Source organism: Humulus lupulus, chromosome 8 (genome assembly GCF_963169125.1).
Source record: "Humulus lupulus chromosome 8, drHumLupu1.1, whole genome shotgun sequence".
NCBI lineage: Eukaryota > Viridiplantae > Streptophyta > Magnoliopsida > Rosales > Cannabaceae > Humulus > Humulus lupulus.
In genome coordinates this window covers 87,746,727-87,766,060 of record NC_084800.1, presented here as the reverse complement: position 1 = coordinate 87,766,060, position 19,334 = coordinate 87,746,727, and the positions used below count along the sequence as shown (strand labels likewise).

Genomic DNA, 19,334 nt, shown 5'->3' with positions numbered 1-19,334 from the left:
TTTAAATTTATATTAAAAAACCAACGCAAAGGGACTCACTCTCTCTAGCTATATATACATACAGATATTTATCCTTTTCTCTGTCTGTGTAAAAACTGTTCTGTTCTATCTCCTTTTCTCCACATTTCTTTCAGCTTCAATGGCAGAGCTTGAAAACGACGACGTTGAAGAAGGCTACTTCTATGAGCTTTCCCATGCCAAGCTTCCTCCCGAATCGCCGGAGCACCTCTACTCAGTCCGGGTTGTAATGGTACGTTCTTCCACTCTTTTTTTTCTTTCTTTCCTTTTTTTTGGTGGCGATGTAGTTGGTTATGGTGCTCACGGATTTGTGATGTAGGTATTTAAGAAGGATGAGCTCAAGGTTTCCTTGCGGTTCCCGAGTGTTTATTCTCTGAGTGCTTACTTCGGCAATGACAGCTATCGCAACGGGGACAAGAGAATGGTGCCTGTCCTAGATGAACGGCACGACATGGATTTGGAGATTGCTGTCGCTGTACTTCGCCGGAGAGTATCGCTAGAAGAGTTTGAGGTGCGCCGGAAGTTTTCGAGTTTTTGGGCACCAGGAGCTATCCGTGGAGAGGGGAGCTCTAGACAAGTTGATGGTGATGGTGGTGATCATGGCAGCGGCGAAGTTGGTGGTAGTAAGGTGGTTTCTTCAAAGAGCTCCTGCGTGTCTTTGCTCAAGTGTACGGGTCTAGTTCAGTGGGGGAGTCGCCGACAAGTACGGTACCTTGGAAGGAGTAAACCAGTAGAGAAAGATACACTAACCGAGCAAGCTCATGTTGAAGAAGACAAGAACAACGAGGTGGAAGAAGAAGAAGACTACAAAGATATGAAGGCAACTCGGTCTATAACTAAAAGGAAGTTCAATGGTAGTGAGCACAAGGAAATTGTTAAAAGAGCCAAATGTCATAACAGTGGGAGAAAGACAAAATTGATGAAAAACTCCATTGACAGATGGTCTGAAGCTAGGTATGACAAAAAAATCGACGTGGGTTCATTGATATTTTTATTGATTCTAATTCTTTTAAAGTGATATATATTCAGGTACAAGTTGGCCGAGCAGAATATGTTAAAAATAATGAAGGCCAAAGGTGCTGTGATTGGGAACCCAATTCTGAGGCCTGCGTTGAGAGCTGAGGCACGGAAGCTGATTGGAGATACGGGTTTGCTAGACCATTTACTAAAGCACATGGCCGGAAAATTGGCCCCCGGAGGAAATGATCGATTCCGACGACGTCATAACTCCGATGGGGCAATGGAGTACTGGCTTGAGAGTGCTGATTTAGCAGATATTAGGAGAAAAGCTGGAGTGAGTGATTCTTATTGGACACCTCCTCCTGGATGGAAGCTCGGGGATAATCCCACCCAAGATCCTATATGTGCAAGGGAGCTCAAGGCATTGAAGGAAGAAAATGTCAACATGAAAATGAAAATGTAAATTTCATTTGAATTTTTTTTTTATATTTTTACTTTAGCTTCGGTTGTTCCTTTTTTTCTTTTGGATTTTTAATATTTTGGTATGGATTGCCAGGGATAGGCAGGAATTGATTTATAGGGATATGCAAGAATCAATGTTCAGGGAGATCAGAGAGATGTGGAAAGTAATAGACGGGATGAAAAAGTAAGTTTTGCCAACTAATTTTGAAATATCACTTTCTATTTAGATGTCAATGTTTGATATTCTGGTATTAGGGGAACTGAGCTTGGATTCAAGAGATCAGAAGAGAATGTACAATTGGTTGATCACGTAGGTTATTTTCTTCTACTAAAGGTAAGAAAATGAAAGAAAGAGAAAAAGACTTTTTGATATGATAGCCATCTTTAAAACGTATTTCTTTAACCAGTATTGCATGTTTTTTTCATGGGCAGGAAACATTTGTTGAGTTGGTGAACAAAAAGACAAATATTGAGAAGGAGCTCATGGAAATTTATGATAAATTGAGCAAAATAGAGGTACAAAAGGTTAATGTATTTTCTCTCTTATCGTAGACTTTCAAATTGCCCAAGTCACTGTATCATTCTATATGAAATGAAACTGAGTCATGTTTAATGCACGTGAATTAGGAAAATCAAGAATGATAGTAGTGAACCCAAATAGTTAATGCATCTGATAAAATTAAAATCATCCTCTTTTAATTAATTATAATGATTTGGTTTCGTTGGAGACTTGTATGTTTTGCCATTAGTATGATACATTTATGATTAATTGATGAACAAACTTTTATTGTACTAGTGTTTTGTTAAATGATTATATGAGATACTACTTTGGTGTTTTTTTATAGAATTAATTTTTTTTGATGGAATTTTAGTACTTGCTTGGTAGTTAATGCATCATTTGTAAATGTTCAGGAACAACTAATGAAGACAAAAAATGGAGTACGTGTGTTGTCAGACTCTGAAAAATGGGAGACCACTATAGAGAAAGGAGAAAAAAGCAAGTCAGAAACCAAATCGAGAGATCATGGAAGGGACAAGGCACCAGCAGCCATGACAGTAGAGAACAAGGCAGCAAAGACACAGAGACTAAAGAGTGGTTTCAGGATTTGCAAGCCACAAGGTACCTTCCTTTGGCCAAACCCGACTACTTTTAATCAGACTGCAGCTCCTCTTGTGGTCCAAACTCCACCCTCAGCTTCATCATCCACACTCTCCCCAGTACCCCACTTCTTCTTTGTACCTCAATCTCCATCTGGGCCCCAATCGCCTCCCCCTGTGAAGCCTGTGCCTGTCAGATATGCTCCTTTAAGCTCCATATCCGAAGGCCGTCCTCTTAATACTCCTGATCTCAAGACTCCTAGTTCCTCTGTCATCAACCTAAACGAGGTACCTATGGAAGAGAACAATAGTAATGCATTTTGAAGATTTATACTTATAGATTACTCAAAAATATTATAGAATTATAAGATTATAGGAAAAATATTATTATAAGACTAATGAAATAAATAAACACAGTTATTATGGGATTTAGCATAGTTATGGGATTTACATATTTTCTACTTGGTTTATGTAATTCTCATTATTATGGGTTTCTTTTTGAGAACATATGGGAATACTTAACCGCTTTATATTGTCTTGTGTATATTTATGAATTTGATCAAATTCATAATCATATATATATATATATGTTTATCTTAATTTTGGTTGGAATTTAGTTTTATATGTCCCACAAATGTTTAAATAGTCCATGTAATTCATTTTTGCTAATGACTATTCACATGTTTGTCATGAAAATATTGAACAACCAAAAATGCTTTAAAGGAAGGTTTTAATCCAGTTATGCTTCTGAAAGTAGAACTGAGGACTGCATTTGATTGCTGTAATTAGCTAAAATTCCTAAAAGATAGGAGCAATTAATATACATATTTGTTTCATAAATGCAAATAATTTTGCAACAGTGTCAGTCTTCCAAACAGAGGAGCACAGTTGTGTACCGATGACCATTTTTGAAAATTTTAATTTCATTATTATCAAGTTTGAATATTTGATCATATATGACTTGAAAAATAGAGTTTGTTCAACTATCAATGTAGACTAGAATCCCCAAGTGTAACTAGAAATAGAAGAGGTCGATAGAAATGTTTTAGTGAATATAATGAAGATCATCCTGGTTGGAAGGGATCTTGTTTTTTTGCTGACCTATATCACCATTAAATGCTTCCCATTTTCTGAAAACCTCCAATTGTTAGGCTTTTTTACTTATTTTTTTAAAAAACCATTAAAATATTATAGAGATTAGAGACAGAGGAAACAGCCTTTAATTAATCACTCGGGGCACTTGGTCTAACTGTTTTGGTTTGCTCTTAAAGCAGCGTGTTATTGTTTATGTTCTTTACGGACATAGTTATTATATATTTTTTTAGTAGTTTAAAGGACAAATATGCTAAAAACCCAAAAATATGTAAAGGTCAAAAAAAAGAAAAAGAAAAAAAGAGAGGAAGATATTTATCTGTATCAAACAAAAAGTTTAATAAAAAGCTGCTTCTCTAATGGATCAGTTTCATCAAGAAATTCTAGTAAAAATAATCCAGTATGTAGATAACAGAAAAGTTTTTTAATTTATATCAATTTAACTTTTTCGTTTCAAGATGACAAGAATAATAAAGAAATTTTTCATATGTTTCAAATTTCAATAAAGAATATGTTTCTAGGCAGAATCACAGAAATCTAAAATCTAATATTTAAAGTGCTTCACTTCATTCTGACTAGAAATAGTATCTATTTTAATTCAGTAATCATAATAACAATAACAAGGGATCTCTGTTTTCCAAAAGAACGAAAAACTACATCCTCGCATATGCATATGATGAGCCATTAACACTTATTTCTTTGAGATTTATACAGCGGGATAGTGCATTTGTGAGGCTCACCAAATCATTCCTAGTGTGAGCTGCACTCAACGTCACTCTTAGCCTGCCAAAATAGTTATCAAATTAATGATGTAAAAGAAAATGAATTGGAAGTATAAATTTAACCATCTTCTATGCAGTTTCAGTTGAGCTACATACTACTACTACTATTGCAAACAATGAAACAAGATGCAGACCGTCAATATCAGAAGGGGTACTAAAGATTTAGACAAACCTGCAAGAATTGGGTGGAACCGTCGGGGGTCTGATCGCAGTCACGTGGAAACCAGATCTCAACAAATGCCTGTTCAATAACAACATATGGGTAGAAACATGTAAGCACCAGCTTCATAGCAATGCAATTCACATTGGTGCAGAGAATAAAAAAAAAAATAGAGAGGGTGTGACAAACTGGCTAGCTTCGAGAGCCTTCTCTTCACTCCCAATAATAAGAGATATAATATGACTCGTGATTGGGATTCCAGTCAGAGTGCGAAAGTCTTGAACTCGGTCCCAAATTGCTTTTCTTCGCCACATCTCTTTTCTTGCCACAATAACAGCAGCTGCCAAGTCACATACTTCTATTGTTAAGAAGGAACATTATTCAAGGCAGGATATCATGAGCATATAAAAGTGTAACGAATTAGCTTTATGATCTATCACTTATATGGGTGACACAATGTTCTCCACAGAATAGATAGTTATATGGCTATTCGCGAAACCAAATAAGAAATGAGGTTTCTTCAGGAGGCATATATTTACCAAAGGCTTTCCTATTAAATCTACCAAATGGTCCATAACGCTAGTCCTCAGAAGCTGTTGTTATCAAACATTATATCTAGCAAAAACAATATATGGCATAACCATTGTGCAAATAATCATATCGAATCAATAAAACTTATGATTTACCATGGGATGCAGCCACAACAGGGACTACAGAAGCAGTAGAAAATATGAAAGAGCGACCTCTTGATTGTATTAGTTGCTTCCATTTTTTGCTGTTTATATACGAACAAAAGACAAAATTAAAATTTGATATAATTTCTATGCTTGGAAACTGTGTAAGAATTATGCTTTATAAGTATTCTACTTTAATTCCACATGTAAGAAGAATGCTCTACCACTTTTCTAATTAAAACATAACCCTCAAACATTTCGGCAAAACGTTATACTTTATAAATGCACAAACACAAACTGTCCCAAGATAGGTACTATGTGAGTTGTTGTAATTAAGGCAAAAGCCCATTAAACTGATAAGTTAAAGGGGAAAAAAGGAATTTAAGGGAGAAGAATATATTATAATTGCCTGCAAGCTATAAATCCTCCATGGCAACCAACAGCTTTGCTCAGAGTGCCAACACAAATATCAATATCTTTCTCACAGTTAAACTCTTCAGCCACTCCACCTCCATTTTTCCCACAAACAAATGTTCCATGAGCCTGAAACAAAAAGCATTCGCATTTTATAAAATTTATTGATAATCAGCAGCCAGTGCTACGTTACACTTCACATCCACTTGTTTATTTACTTCAACCAAGGATAAGGTCAGCAGCAGATACCCTTTTTTTTCCTTGTACAGAGTCAAATGATTGGTTGTAAAAACTTATGCAGTTAATAAATTTATTTATGAAATGGCTATATGGTCATACAAACCTATTGACCCTACCCCAAAATCTATAAAGCTTTGAATGACCAGTAAAAAAAGTTTGTGTAACAAATTAGTAATAGTTCTTAGATGAGCAGCATCAATCAATTTATACAGAAAGTCTTACTTACATCATCGATTACCAACAAAAATTTGTACTTCTTTCGTAACTTCACAAGTTCAGTCATTGGCGCAAAGTCTCCATCCATACTAAACAAGCTGTAATAACACATACAAATGAAACTTCTGTACAGATACAATATGTAGGGTTGATTGGCATGTACATATACATGCTTTGTGAGTAGAAATGTAAAAAAAGACTGTGGTTCCCAAAATTGAGCATAAAGTAACTCATAACAATCTTTCAGTATATTTTAGAAAATAGCCATTTGAAAATTTTAGCTTTTAAACAACCTAACCATATTAAGAAAATAGTGGTGAAAGCTTCAGCCATCTAGCTAAATTATCTTGATGCATCATGAACAACCATCCGATAAGGCATTAACAAAGTGTAAACGAAACAAAAGGTAATACCATGATTTACCTATCAGTCACTACAACTTTCTTCTTCAGTGTGCAACTTGATCTGTCAAGAGAAAGTAATTTTGATGTAAGAATAGATGTATACATAGATGAATATACAGGGATAAGTTCAATGCACACATATTTTTACACCGAGATAAACAGTGCTCGATCAAATGGTTGAAATTAAAGCACATGTTATAAATTATATTTACATAAGTGCAATATTTTTATTTTCTAGTTTTAACAGTGTTTATCACGGTATAAAAATGTGTGCAAAAATTTATGTATCCCAAATATAAATATATACACTTATATGTGTATGAATAAACTCAAAAGAAGACAGCCAAAAATGTTGCAGAAATTTGCAAGACATACAACAGTGTCTTAAGGTGAGTCATGTTGCAGTGTCTATAGATGAAAACCTCTACACTAGACTGTCGCTGGGCAAGACGAATACCATCAATTATTGAAGCATGGTTGAACGCATCAGAAAAAATGGCAACCCTTTCATGCTCCAAAGGCTTTGAGCCAGAGGCCAGGAGAGAGCCAACATTGCCCAACGTTACCATCAAGGCCATATTAGCAGCAAACCCTGTAGGACAAAGAAGGCAATCCTACCCCATAAAGTTCAAACAAGATCATCAGTTTGCAGTTGACATACCAAATTGAGGAAATGTCAAATATGAAGGGAAAAAAAAAATCATACAAGAAACAATGGATATGATATTGAATCGAATTTCAACCCAACAATGTATCATGCATCTTTTCTTATTCAACAATAAGAAAAAAGCTGCATTGGTCAGGGGGCACAAGATCATTTCCTTCTGCATCAACTCAAAGCAGATATGTTTAAAAACAACCAAAACAAGTATCTATAATGCACCTTGTACCTCTTTCTTCTTTAAGTCTGCCAAGCATGACTCGAGTAGCCGATGGTAATTGGTATATCCACATATTAGAGCAGAACCTCGGGGGCCCATTCCATGTTTTAGCGCTGCCTGATTAATCATTACAAAAAGAATTTTTTAGATTGAAAAAACGCATAACTACGAAACAAGACTAAACCATTCCTTCCACAAAAGATAAAATCATCAAACCTTTGCAGCAGCTTTTCCAATAGTAGGATGTGAGCTCAACCCCAAGTAATCATTTCCAGAAAATAAAAGTAGCTTCTTGAAACTCTGAGGACGCTCCCCTGTGTTAGGATTAGCTAAAACATGTCTACTATCGTCAGCTTCATCCCCTGGAGACCCCAAAAGCATAAAGGTAAAACATTTAAATTTCAAAATTATTAAGATAATAGAGCTACTATAAGCAAATGTTGTTTGTTATCACGGATTACATGGTTTATCTTAACTTGGGACAGAGTTGAAAGAAATTACCAGAAGAAGAAATGTGATGGACCCAGTTCTGGAAGGTGGCATCTGAAATCTCAATCTCAACGGAGGAACGGTCCCATGTATGCAATTCGTCGAACACCTGGAATTCATCTTCAATGGATGATTTTGAGGAAGCAGTGTTGATGGGGTGTTCTGGTACATTGCGGAGGTAAATGGGTCTGAGAGAACGGAGGAGTTGCAAAGAGTCGAGCTTTGAAAGAGCCTCTTCAATCCAGTAATCCCATAAGCTCATTGTGGTCGTTTGCAGAGAGAAGAGAGTTGAGTAGTTGGAGGTAGATGAAACTAATCAAAACTCGTAATGTAGTAGTTGAGCCTCAAAGGTTTAAGGCAAAGCATTAAAATTTTATTTTATTTGATTGGGAAATTCAGTTCACCTAAGTCGTCAAGTTCGAGGCTGCATATTCAACCATTTTATTCCAAATTTAATTGAAATATTGTGAATAGTTTTGTCAAAAATAATTTTAATGCATAATAATACTCTTTTTTATTTACTTAAAATTGTTTGAATATTTCAAACGATTTTTTAAATAAATAATAAAATATCTATTTTACTTTTTAAAAGAAATTTTTATTATAAAATGTGTTAAATGAATTATTTAATTGAAAAAAGTAACTTCTTAAAATATTTAAAATTCTATTTTACATTATTAAAAACAATTAATTTATTTGTACAATTTTTTTTAATATGATAACTTCATGGATAAATATCATAAAATGATACAACCTAAAAAATCAAAATATCTTGAAGAAAATGAGAGATATTTTTTAACTAAACAAGTTGTCTTTACATCCTAAGAGCATGCGCAGCTAACTATGAAATTGGGAAATGACGAATCATGAATTAGGACACTCCTAAAAATCTGGATAACAAATTTGTTATAACATCTTGTTAGTTTAAAATAAATATAGACATATGAACAATCCTATACATGTATGCGTAATTAATATATAGATTGAACATATACAAATATAAGATCGAATAGTGTATACCTCCAGTCATTGCAATTGATAACCTCGATCTAGCTTTAGATCATCAGAGTCTCTACCACAGATTGAGATATTCTCTGGGATATGCAAAATCGGGTAACAAATAATGTTGACCATTAATTAGAATATTTTGTCAATAAATAAAATATTGACTTTGAAATATTAAATTAATTAGTTGTAACAAATTGATTTTATATACAATGTAAAATGTAGCTCACTTAGCAAAAGTAGACACAACTGCTAAACAATATGTAGTATGTACCCACAAAATCGAACAGAAAGATCTAGCCAAATAATCCAATCTAGCGCCACCATTAGTGATGCACACGTGGTGGAGAATTGGCGGGGAGTGCTTCCCTATCCCCATCTCCATTTATAATTTTTATCATCGTTCTTGCCCCATCCCCACTTATTCCCCGTTGGAAACGTAGTGGGGAATTCCCTATCGGGGCGAGAAATCCCCATAAGGAACCCATTTATTTAAAAAATTAATTTTAGATTGAAATTTAAATATAAAAATAGTAAACTATATGTAAATTAAAATATTGCATAATAATTATGATTTAAAATACTAAACATGATCCCAAATAAAATTTAAAATATTTAAAAAGTTACTAATATAATACAATAACACATAAAGAAATATATAAAATACATATAAAATATTATAAAAATATATAATAATTTAAACCATGCCCGTAGGGGCGGGGAGTGTCATCCTTACCCCATTTGACATTTATGGATTGAAAATTATCACTGTCCCTGCCCCCGTTCCCATTTAGAAGGGGATTTCCCACCCTATTAGGGACGGGGCCCCGGGAAAAATGTGCATCCCTAGCCACCGTCCCCGCCCCATTCTTCAATTAGACGTGGATTTCCAGCCCCATAAATTTGCATCCCTAGCCACCATCTACTCCACATATTTTGCTTATATAAACTGAAAAACAACCTACAAAATAAAATATCATAAAAAACAACATTAATTAATGAAATTGAATGAACGATAAAATTTAATGGACAATAATACTAAATACTACGACAATTATAAAATTATCAATTATAATGGATAAAACTTTTCTGTGATGTACAACTATTGCCAATAGCATCATTAAAGTCACATGTTCTCTTTGGATAACAAAAAAAAATCTACAAAAAATACCAAACAATAAAATTGATTTGAGTATTAAACTTTTAAGAATGAAATAAAGAGAAAACAATTACATAAACATGTTAAATAATAACTAAATGAAAGAAATTAAAAATTTAATAAGTAAAGAACTTATTTGTAATTACAACTTCTAGTGCGTAGATGATTCATCACAATAACCAATAACTTAATTATAACACAATAACATCAAATAACAAATAACAAACTTTATCCTCTTCCAAACTTCACTTGTTCTCTTTTTTCTAGTTTTAGTAGAGAAACACTAACACATTTTTTGAAGAAAAAAAAACTAATAATTTCAAATAAAAAATTCAAAAACTAAATTGATAGAATAAATAAATAAAAAATAAGAATGAAAATCTTGAGAAGATAATTGAAAAAAAAAAAAAAAAAAAAAAATACTTTATCAATGGCAAAACTTCATAAAAGGAGTCCTCAAGGTTGCGAAAGTTCCATCACCATCAATTCCACAAAGCAAAATTGTTTGAAGAGATTATCATCAATTCTATAGTAGTAGTGAAGAATCCGATATCGACCTTGACATTCTGAGTTATGGAGTTGACGTTGATCTTTATCTTCTTCTCCGACAAGGAAGTTTTGGTTGACGGAAGTAATTTGAGTATGTATACTTTCAATGGTCGTTTTTTTCTCTGTAAAAGTGCAAAGGCAAACACTCTCAGACCTACAACTCCGGCAACGAGAACGTGAAATGTCTCCACCATCTCTTATGGAGAGTGGAATAAAATTGTCATATTCTTGATTTTAACATCCCCGCATATTTTTCATATTTTTCTACGACTTAGAATTCTTCTTTCTATCCCCTCAGATAATTTATTTAAATAGTTCTCGAATAATATTTTGTTTCAAAAATTAAAATAATATATATTTAAATATTTTATGTGTTTATTTAGATGAAATATTTTTTAAATTTTTAATAAAATGTTAATTAAAATATATGTCAAGTAAATTAATAGAGGGCACTATCATCTTAATAAATTAATATTGATAAAAAAAGTGTTCAATAGAATATTTTGTACTCTTTGATAAAATATATTAAAATCACAAGGATATAAATGGATATATAAAAAAAAACAAGGAGGATATTGTCTAAATATTATAGAAAAATTTACGTGGACAAACAGTTTCTTTTGTAAAAAAAAAAATAGAAATTTTCTTAGAATTTTAAAAATAACTAAAATCATATATTTTTTCTTCACTTTTTTATTATTTCTCAAAATAAATTTAAAAAATAAGTATAAAAGTGCAATATTTTAAAAACATTAGGTATATTTACTGCCAAAAAATTTTTTTGGGTATAAAAATGTATCATTTTGAAGACATTGAACATATTTACCGTAAAAAAAAAGATTGAGTATAAAAGTGCAACATTTTGAAAATATTGGGTATTTTAGCCGCTATTTACTCTAATTATAACACACATCCCGTCAATTTTCGAGAAATTCCAAATAATTTACAGTGCCAAAATCATAGTTCAAACAGTTAGTTGCACGCGTGGAAAACAGACTGTTTGAACCCTGATTTCGGCACTGTAAATTATTTCGAATTTTCCAAAAATTGGCGGGATGCCTACTATAACTATCGTGTATGTTGTCATATAAAGAAATTGGGTTATAATTTCTCCAAGTTCTGAAAATAAAAAATACTCCCACGGTAGTGGCATAAGTAATACCCCTACCTAAGAAGTTCCCCAAAAAATATATGTTTTATATGATATTTAGTTTCTTTATTCATTTTTATCATTATATATATGTGAGCACTTTTACTGGTTACTACACATGCATGATTACTTTAATATTAAATATTGTATTAAGATCAATAATCCATATTTATAATTCTTAATTAATATTTCTAAAAATAATTTTTGAATTTTTCAAACTTTTGGAAGGGTTACTTGATGACATGGTGGTCACATATTTATTAATTAAAGAATAAAAAAATCTTATTTAATATTAATTCTCCATTCTTGATTCATTCATTTTGGAATTAATGGGAATAATTAATATGATCATTATCTTTCCAACTAATGTTTATTGCCTAATAAATCTAAAAAATTTAAAATTATTGATTTTATATATTTTATTTATTTATTTTCATCATCATTATTATTATTACTCATAAAAAATATGTTATTACTCATGAATGGTTACCATAAATCACTAAACACATTTTGAGCATGTCAATACTTGATTTTTGTATACTCATTGAAGAGAACACAAATCTTCAAAGATATCTCACTAACAATAAGTGAGTCTCAATTAAAATCATGCCTCAAAATGCTACTTTAAAATAATATTACACACTATTTTTTCCAACTCAAAATACTTGGAAGTGTTATGAGAAGGTATTCGATCTTAAAGTCTAATAAATAGGATCCTCGGTGTTAAAATTCACCAATTCATGAGCCACATAGTGTTAAACTTGATTTTTTATTTGTTATATAAAATAATATATATATATATATATTTAGGTCATCACAATGCTTAACAAATGATATAGGCACACATGTAATAGGCTATTATCGACATAATAAATTATTTAGAATTGTTTGTAAATGTGTAGGAGGTTTGATATAACTATACTGTACAACATCATATATATATATTAAGATTTATAACTTATCCACTTACAGGGAACAAGGGTAGGACTTACCGATAGGTCCAAAAAATAGACGTATTGAATTCGCTCCCTATTAGTTTATTTTGAAGAAACAAAAGTTAGTCTGATGATGTAAACAATAAGTTGGTCATACAACATAATGTAATTATATAGAGCACTACATTCATTTTATTTTTTCTTAGAAAGTTGTATACTTTCTATAATAATAATAGATCGTGTTTATTTGGGAGGAGTGTGTTATATTATTTTATAATATAATGTAAAATTATATTATATTATAATATAATGTTTTAGATTAAATAAATGTGATAAAGAGTGTCACATATTGTAACATATAATAGAGAGTTACAATATTTAGATATATCCAAATAATGTAACATATTTGGTGTTACAAATTTGTAACTTCCAAATATTATCCTTTATTGTGTAAATTGTCGTTACACAATATTGAGATGAATTTCATAAAGCCATATGTGATATGGCTGTTAGAGATATGATTCTAACCCTAATAATGTGTTTTGGGAGTTACAAAATCATTTGGGAGGGTTTGGAACCGTTTGGAAAAACAACACATTTTTAAGGGCTGAAATTGGTCTGTGGCCGCGGCCTGTGGGACAGAGACCAGTGGCCGCGGCCACAGGCCAAAAACTGACCAATTTTCAGTTTTTTCAATCTTTGTTGAACGGCTCAAAAAACCCAAATAACTCCCAAATCTCTTTTTTAATTCCATATTAATCCAATTAAACATTGGTAACAGCCATGGGAGTTGGTGGAATTTGAAATTCAAAGGGTGTCTCTAAATTCTATAAATAGGAGCCTATAGCTCACTTGTATGACACAACAATTTCTATCTATTATAGCACTTGGCTAGAAACACCTTGAGGCTTGATAATTCCAGAAAGCATTTCCAAAATCTGAGAGAGACCCTTAGTGCTTGAGTTAGGGGGAAATAAGCTTTTGGACAAATGTTTAAAACCTTGTTCAAGTTGGTGATCCCCAACACTCTTCACTTTGGTTGTGTGAGTGAGAGTATCTTATTATTTTTTTCTTGTTCTTATTTTCTTCTGTTGTTTTTCTTCATATCATTCTTGTTATATTTACTTGTATCTTTGCTTAAGAGTTGTAATCTCATCTATATATTTCCTTTTACTACCTCAATTTTATTTGTATCTTTTTGTCAAGAGTTGTATTTTCTATTTCAATCCTCTTCTTCTTCTTTCTCTAATTTTATTTGTATTTTCAGTTATAGAGTTGTAACACTTTATTTAATCAATCTTTGTCTATTGTAATATTTTGCATAGAGTTGTAACATTTTCTTACAATTTCCATTGATGCAATTTATATTTTCCTAACATTTAAAAGCTTATCCCTTTTTTGTTTCAATGGAAGGGGAGATAATCAAGATCATGAACCAAGAACTAGTGAGATTGGATAGGTTTGATGGATCCAATTTTACTAGGTGGCAAGACAAGGTGAGGTTTCTTTTAACCACTCTCAAAATCGCCTACATCCTTGAGTCTTCCTTGGCACCTCTAGCCGAGCCATCCGACAAAGACACTCCCGAGGAGGTGGAGAAGAGAAGGAAGAAGGAGGAGGACAACCTTCTTTGTAGGGGTCATATCCTCAACGCCCTATCCGATAGGCTCTATGACCTCTACACCGAGACCAAATCGGCCAAGGAGATATGGGATGCACTTGAGAAAAAGTTTAAGGCGGAAGAGGAAGGTACCAAAAAGTTTTTGATATCTCAATACTTCGATTTCAAATTTTTTGGTGATAAACCTATTCTTCCTCAAATTCATGAATTGCAAATTATTGTTAATAAATTGAAAGTGTTAAAGATTGAGCTTCCCGACGCCTTTCAACTTGGTGCTATAGTGGCTAAATTACCACCAACTTGGAAGAGCTATAGGAAAAGAATCCTTCATAAAAATGAGAATTATTCTTTGGAGGAGATCCAAAAGCATATTCGAATCGAAGATGAATCGATATGTAGAGATAAACTTGTAGATGGGTCTAATGGAGAGACTTCCAAAGCAAATGCGGTGTCACAACCAAAACATCCCAAAAACAAAGGGAAAAAGGGTAATGAGAAACCTTTTGGTCCAAAAATCAACCCAAACAAATTTAAGGGCGAGAAAGGTCCTTGCTTTGTGTGTAGGAAAAATGGTCACTATGCTAGAGAGTGTAGGCATAGAAAAGACCAACAAGGACCTAAGGTGAACGCAACTCAAGAGGAAAACATAGTTGCTACCCTTAGTGAGGTGGATGCGGTCCAAGGCAAGGTGAAATGGTGGTGGTATGATACATGTGCCACCGTCCATATCACCTATGACAAATCATTGTTCAAGACCTTTGAAGAGTCAAAAGGCAACCATGAGATACAAATGGGCAATGAGGGCAAATCCAAGGTACTTGACAAATGTACTATTGATGTCTACTTCACCTCCGGCAAGAAAGTTACATTAGTGAATGTACTTTATGTTCTCGAAATGAGTAGAAACTTGGTAAGTTGTGATTTGCTTGGCAAGCCCGGCATTAAAGCCATTTTTGAGTCCGGTAAACTTATACTTACCAAATCAAATGTATTTTTGGGAAAGGGGTACTCTTGTGAGGGTATGGTTAAATTGTGCACTAATGATGTAACTTTCAATGTTATCAATAAGAATGCTGATTCCGCCTATATTGTTGAGTATGATTCTTTATTTCTGTGGCATCTTAGACTATCGCATATATGTTTTTCTACCATGAAAAGAGTAGTAAAATGTGGTATGATTGCATGCAATATTAAAAACTATGGTAAATGTGGAACATGTGTTAAGGCAAAAATGATTAAGAAATCATTTCCTAGTGTAGAAAGATCATCTAATTTATTAGATTTAATCCATAGTGATCCTTGTGAATTAAATGGTGTTTTAACTAGAGGTGGCAAAATGTATTTTATTACTTTTATAGATGATTTTAGTAGATATACCTATGTGTTTCTTTTAAAGCATAAAGATGAAACTTTTGATGTTTTTAAATTGTATAAATTAGAAGTTGAAAATCAACTAAATAAAAAGATTAAGGTGCTAAGAAGTGATAGAAGAGGAGAGTACTTCTCTAATGAATTCAATACATTTTGTGAAGAAAATTGTATAATTCATGAGTGCACTGCACCTTATACACCACAACACAATGGTGTTGCCGAAATGAAAAATAGGACTTATCTAGAGATGATAAATTCTATGTTGGTATTTTCTAAGTTGAACTTCAACTTATGGGGTGAAGCGCTTTTAATCGCTTGTCTCATTCTTAACCGAATATCGATGAAAAAAAATGAGATATCTCCATATGAGTTATGGAAAGGAAGAAAACCCAACATAGGGTACTTCAAAGTGTGGGGGTGTCTTGCATATTGCAAGAAAAACGAACCTAATAGAACAAAGTTAGGTTCAAAAGCCATAAAGTGTGCTTTTGTTGGTTATGCCAACAATAACAAAGCTTATAGGCTATTAGACTTAGAGTCTAATTGTAACGCCCTGGATAGCCAAGACCATTACACTGTGTGTTTATAAAGTGTCAGACTTGCTAATCAAGTCATTTAAATAAAATCGTGTTATTGAAACTATAAAGGAACTAGGGTTAAAAGCGTTTTGGTCTCAAAAGCAACATTTTCATTAAAAAGCATCGTCTGTTACATGGGATCCCAAAAATATTAAGTTCAAAGACCGTTTACAAAAGATACAAGGTTTATGTACAACAACCGACCATACTAAGGCAAAACAAGTAGTTAGGTGATCCCTGTCCTGGTCCACTCCTCGACCGTGGTGATCGAACAGCTGGCTATGTACATTCCACCTCGGAGCTCTCCATCACAGGCTTGGTCCAGCTTGCCCTTGCCTTTTCCTGCACCACGTAGCACCCGTGAGCCAAGGCCCAGCAAGAAAACACAACAACAACAGAGCATAAGCAATTAGCAAACAAGTCAATATCTCACATTGCATTACATAATCTCAACCATATAACCAATCGGTACAATCAAGTATTCCACATACTAAACATGTCAACACATATCAAATACAGTTCACAAATGATAACTAGGGCTGGCGCCCAAAGGCTGCCCCCTCCGTTAACCTGTTGTCCTTGGCTACCAGTGGCCAATCTGCGCCCCGTGCGCTAATATCATGTACGACACTCTTAGACCGCTTTTATATGTCCCATGGCGTAATACCAACGTTGACACGATACTATTCTCGGGAGCACTTAGTCCCATCACAATCATACAACCGGGTGCAGTTTTCTTACCTTTCAATTCACTAGTTTTCGATGCCTCAAAGCCGCGAGCACGGTCCTCTACCCTGAGCCTCTCCAAAGACCTAGTCACAACACAGATGAAACATCCTTTGTCACTAATCAATCCAAAACTACTTCCCGGAACCAATCCCACACTCTCGGAATCCCCCCAATCCCTAAAACAATGCACCGAAGACATCCCCCGAACCCCTGGAGCAAAGGCTCAAAATTGCAAAATCCCATGTTCTGAAATTGGCCTAGCACCGCGGCGCTGCCATATAGGGCCGCGGTGCCCAGCAAGTCAGAGAGCTTGCTCTGCCCAGAAACAGCCTCGCGCCGCGGCGCCCAAGAACAGGGCTGCGGCGCTCTTTCGCGAACCCAGATTTCTGGGTTTTCCCTTGCGTTTTTCCCGAACCCAAATCACTCCAAACCATCCCAAATTCATACCTAAGCCCCAAAACCAATTCAAAACCCCAAATAGACCATTCAACAACCTATAAACATTATAATCTAGCTCAATTACACAACCACTCACAGAATTCATACTTAAATTTCAGATTCAAACCTTTGAACCAAAGCTTGAGAAAAGTGCAAATCAAACCTTTAGATTCTTAAACCATAACAGTTACGAAAATTAAACATGATACACTCTTACCTCAGTCAAGAACCCAGCTTGAATTCTTCTAAACTCTAGCTTCAAATCACCTTCTCTTTTGATTATTCCAACTCTGAATTCATGCAAAACCAGCCACTAACTTGTTTCAATTCATGCTTATCCTCTAAAAACTAGACTTGAAACTTAAACAAATCATAGACAAATCCTTACCTCTGAGTAATCTTGGCCTAGGCTTGATTTGATTACTTTAAACCCCTTGATTCTCCCTCCAAGACTCAAATTCAGCTTCCTTCTTATACTTTTCTTTTACTCTATTTCTAGGTCTCCAAAATTCAGCATAAATCAATTTCCAAAGTGTTATACGTGATTACATTTTCCTTCAGCTGAAACTCATCTAAACCACTGCCAAAAGACCACCTTATCCCTCCACTAATACCCCTTCCTAACTAAACCTCAAGGGCACACTTGTCCTTTTACTTACATTACAATTTTACCACTTCTCCAACAAAACCTGTTACTCTCTATGGTTACTAACAGTTACACAAGTTACCGAATCACCAGTTACCATTATCTAGCTTTCTAGGACCGTCTCGGCACGTGCATCACATTGATATCACCACACCCACGTGATACAAATCACACAACATAATTATCACATAACATAATACACATAGTCATATAACATGCTTTAAATCATAGTCATGCATCTTAATCATTAAAATCACACATAATTCCCATTATGCCCTCTAGGCACACTAATCAAGGCCCTTAAGCCTAATTAGTGAATTTGGGTCGTTACACTAATATTATAATTGAATCTAGAGAAGTTGAATTCTTTGAGAATATGTTATGTGACAATAATTCTCAAGCTTCAACATCTTTAAAGAAGAATTTGTTATATGAGAACAATTCTCAAGCTTCTACATCCAAAGTTGATTCTCAAGAGGAGAATTCTCAAAAGGATGTAAATCAACCCTTTGAACCTAGAAGAAGTCAAAGGCTTAAAAATCATAAAAGTCTAGTAGTGGATGAGATAGATTCTCAACGAATTTCATTCTACATGGTAGAAGGAAATAGAGAGGAAGTCATTAGGGAAATTCCTATTGTACTTCTCGTTGAGGATGATCCTAAGACTTGTAGAGAAGCTATGCAATCGAGAGATAGTTCATTTTGGAAAGAAGCCATCAATGATGAGATAGATTCCATTCTTTCCAATAACACTTGGGAATTGGTAGATCTCCCACCGGGGTCTAAGCCAATTGGGTGTAAGTGGATATTTAGGAGAAAATACCACACTGATGGCACTATCCAAACCTTTAAAGCTAGATTAGTAGCTAAAGGGTTTGGGCAAAAAGAGGGTATTGATTATTTCGATACCTATGCGCCTGTTGCAAGAACAACTTCTATAAGAATTTTGTTCGCTTTAGCTTCTATACACAACTTGTATGTTCATCAAATAGATGTCAAAACGACATTCCTTAATGGTGACCTCAATGAGGAGGTCTATATGGAACAACCCGAAGGGCTTGTCCTACCAAAATATGAACATAAAGTTTGTAGACTTGTAAAATCCTTATATGGATTGAAACAAGCTCCTAAGCAATGTCATGAGAAATTTGATCAAGCCATCATGTCTAATGGGTTTAGACATAACAATGGAGACAAGTGTTTGTATTCCAAAACTTGTAAGGGATATGTGATCATTGTTTGCTTATATGTGGATGACATACT

The 19,334-nt window shown here is 33.9% G+C and overlaps 2 protein-coding genes across 3 annotated transcripts; one reads left to right on the top strand and one right to left on the bottom strand.

The window, feature by feature from the left end:
• The first annotated feature begins 139 nt into the window (after positions 1-139).
• LOC133795768 (protein DYAD) lies at positions 140-2,889 on the top strand. Its single transcript, XM_062233225.1, has 7 exons — positions 140-250; positions 338-972; positions 1,048-1,438; positions 1,545-1,624; positions 1,696-1,774; positions 1,873-1,988; positions 2,313-2,889. Exons 1-7 carry the CDS (start codon positions 140-142, stop codon positions 2,860-2,862), a joined length of 1,962 nt encoding a protein of 653 aa, XP_062089209.1. The 3' UTR covers positions 2,863-2,889.
• A 1,286-nt stretch (positions 2,890-4,175) lies between these two features.
• Positions 4,176-8,308, bottom strand: LOC133798047 (8-amino-7-oxononanoate synthase). 2 transcript variants are annotated; one of them, XM_062236219.1, is made up of 11 exons: positions 7,903-8,308; positions 7,618-7,763; positions 7,411-7,518; positions 6,896-7,134; positions 6,540-6,581; positions 6,127-6,214; positions 5,656-5,789; positions 5,259-5,347; positions 4,762-4,912; positions 4,585-4,653; positions 4,176-4,413 (listed from the first exon to the last, which is right to left on the bottom strand). In XM_062236219.1, exons 1-11 carry the CDS (start codon positions 8,150-8,152, stop codon positions 4,284-4,286), a joined length of 1,446 nt encoding a protein of 481 aa, XP_062092203.1. In that variant the 5' UTR covers positions 8,153-8,308; the 3' UTR covers positions 4,176-4,283. The 2 variants fall into 2 exon arrangements, with proteins under 2 accessions (XP_062092203.1, XP_062092204.1); XM_062236220.1 differs by having other exon boundaries at positions 6,896-7,112; positions 7,404-7,518; positions 7,903-8,307.
• Positions 8,309-19,334: the final 11,026 nt, after the last annotated feature.

What these genes read in the sequence shown, in the direction of transcription:
- LOC133798047 (XM_062236219.1), bottom strand. Translation starts at nt 8,152, where the DNA reads ATGAGCTTATGGGATTACTGGATTGAAGAGGCTCTTTCAAAGCTCGAC. An exon ending in TTTTGTTGGTAATCGATGAT is followed by an intron (nt 5,790 to 6,126) that starts GTAAGTAAGACT and finishes TTTTTGTTTCAG; the next exon opens with GCTCATGGAACATTTGTTTG. An exon ending in AAGGCTCTCGAAGCTAGCCA is followed by an intron (nt 4,654 to 4,761) that starts GTTTGTCACACC and finishes GTTATTGAACAG; the next exon opens with GCATTTGTTGAGATCTGGTT.
- LOC133795768 (XM_062233225.1), top strand. Translation starts at nt 140, where the DNA reads ATGGCAGAGCTTGAAAACGACGACGTTGAAGAAGGCTACTTCTATGAG. An exon ending in TCAACATGAAAATGAAAATG is followed by an intron (nt 1,439 to 1,544) that starts TAAATTTCATTT and finishes AGGGATAGGCAG; the next exon opens with GAATTGATTTATAGGGATAT. An exon ending in GTAATAGACGGGATGAAAAA is followed by an intron (nt 1,625 to 1,695) that starts GTAAGTTTTGCC and finishes TTCTGGTATTAG; the next exon opens with GGGAACTGAGCTTGGATTCA.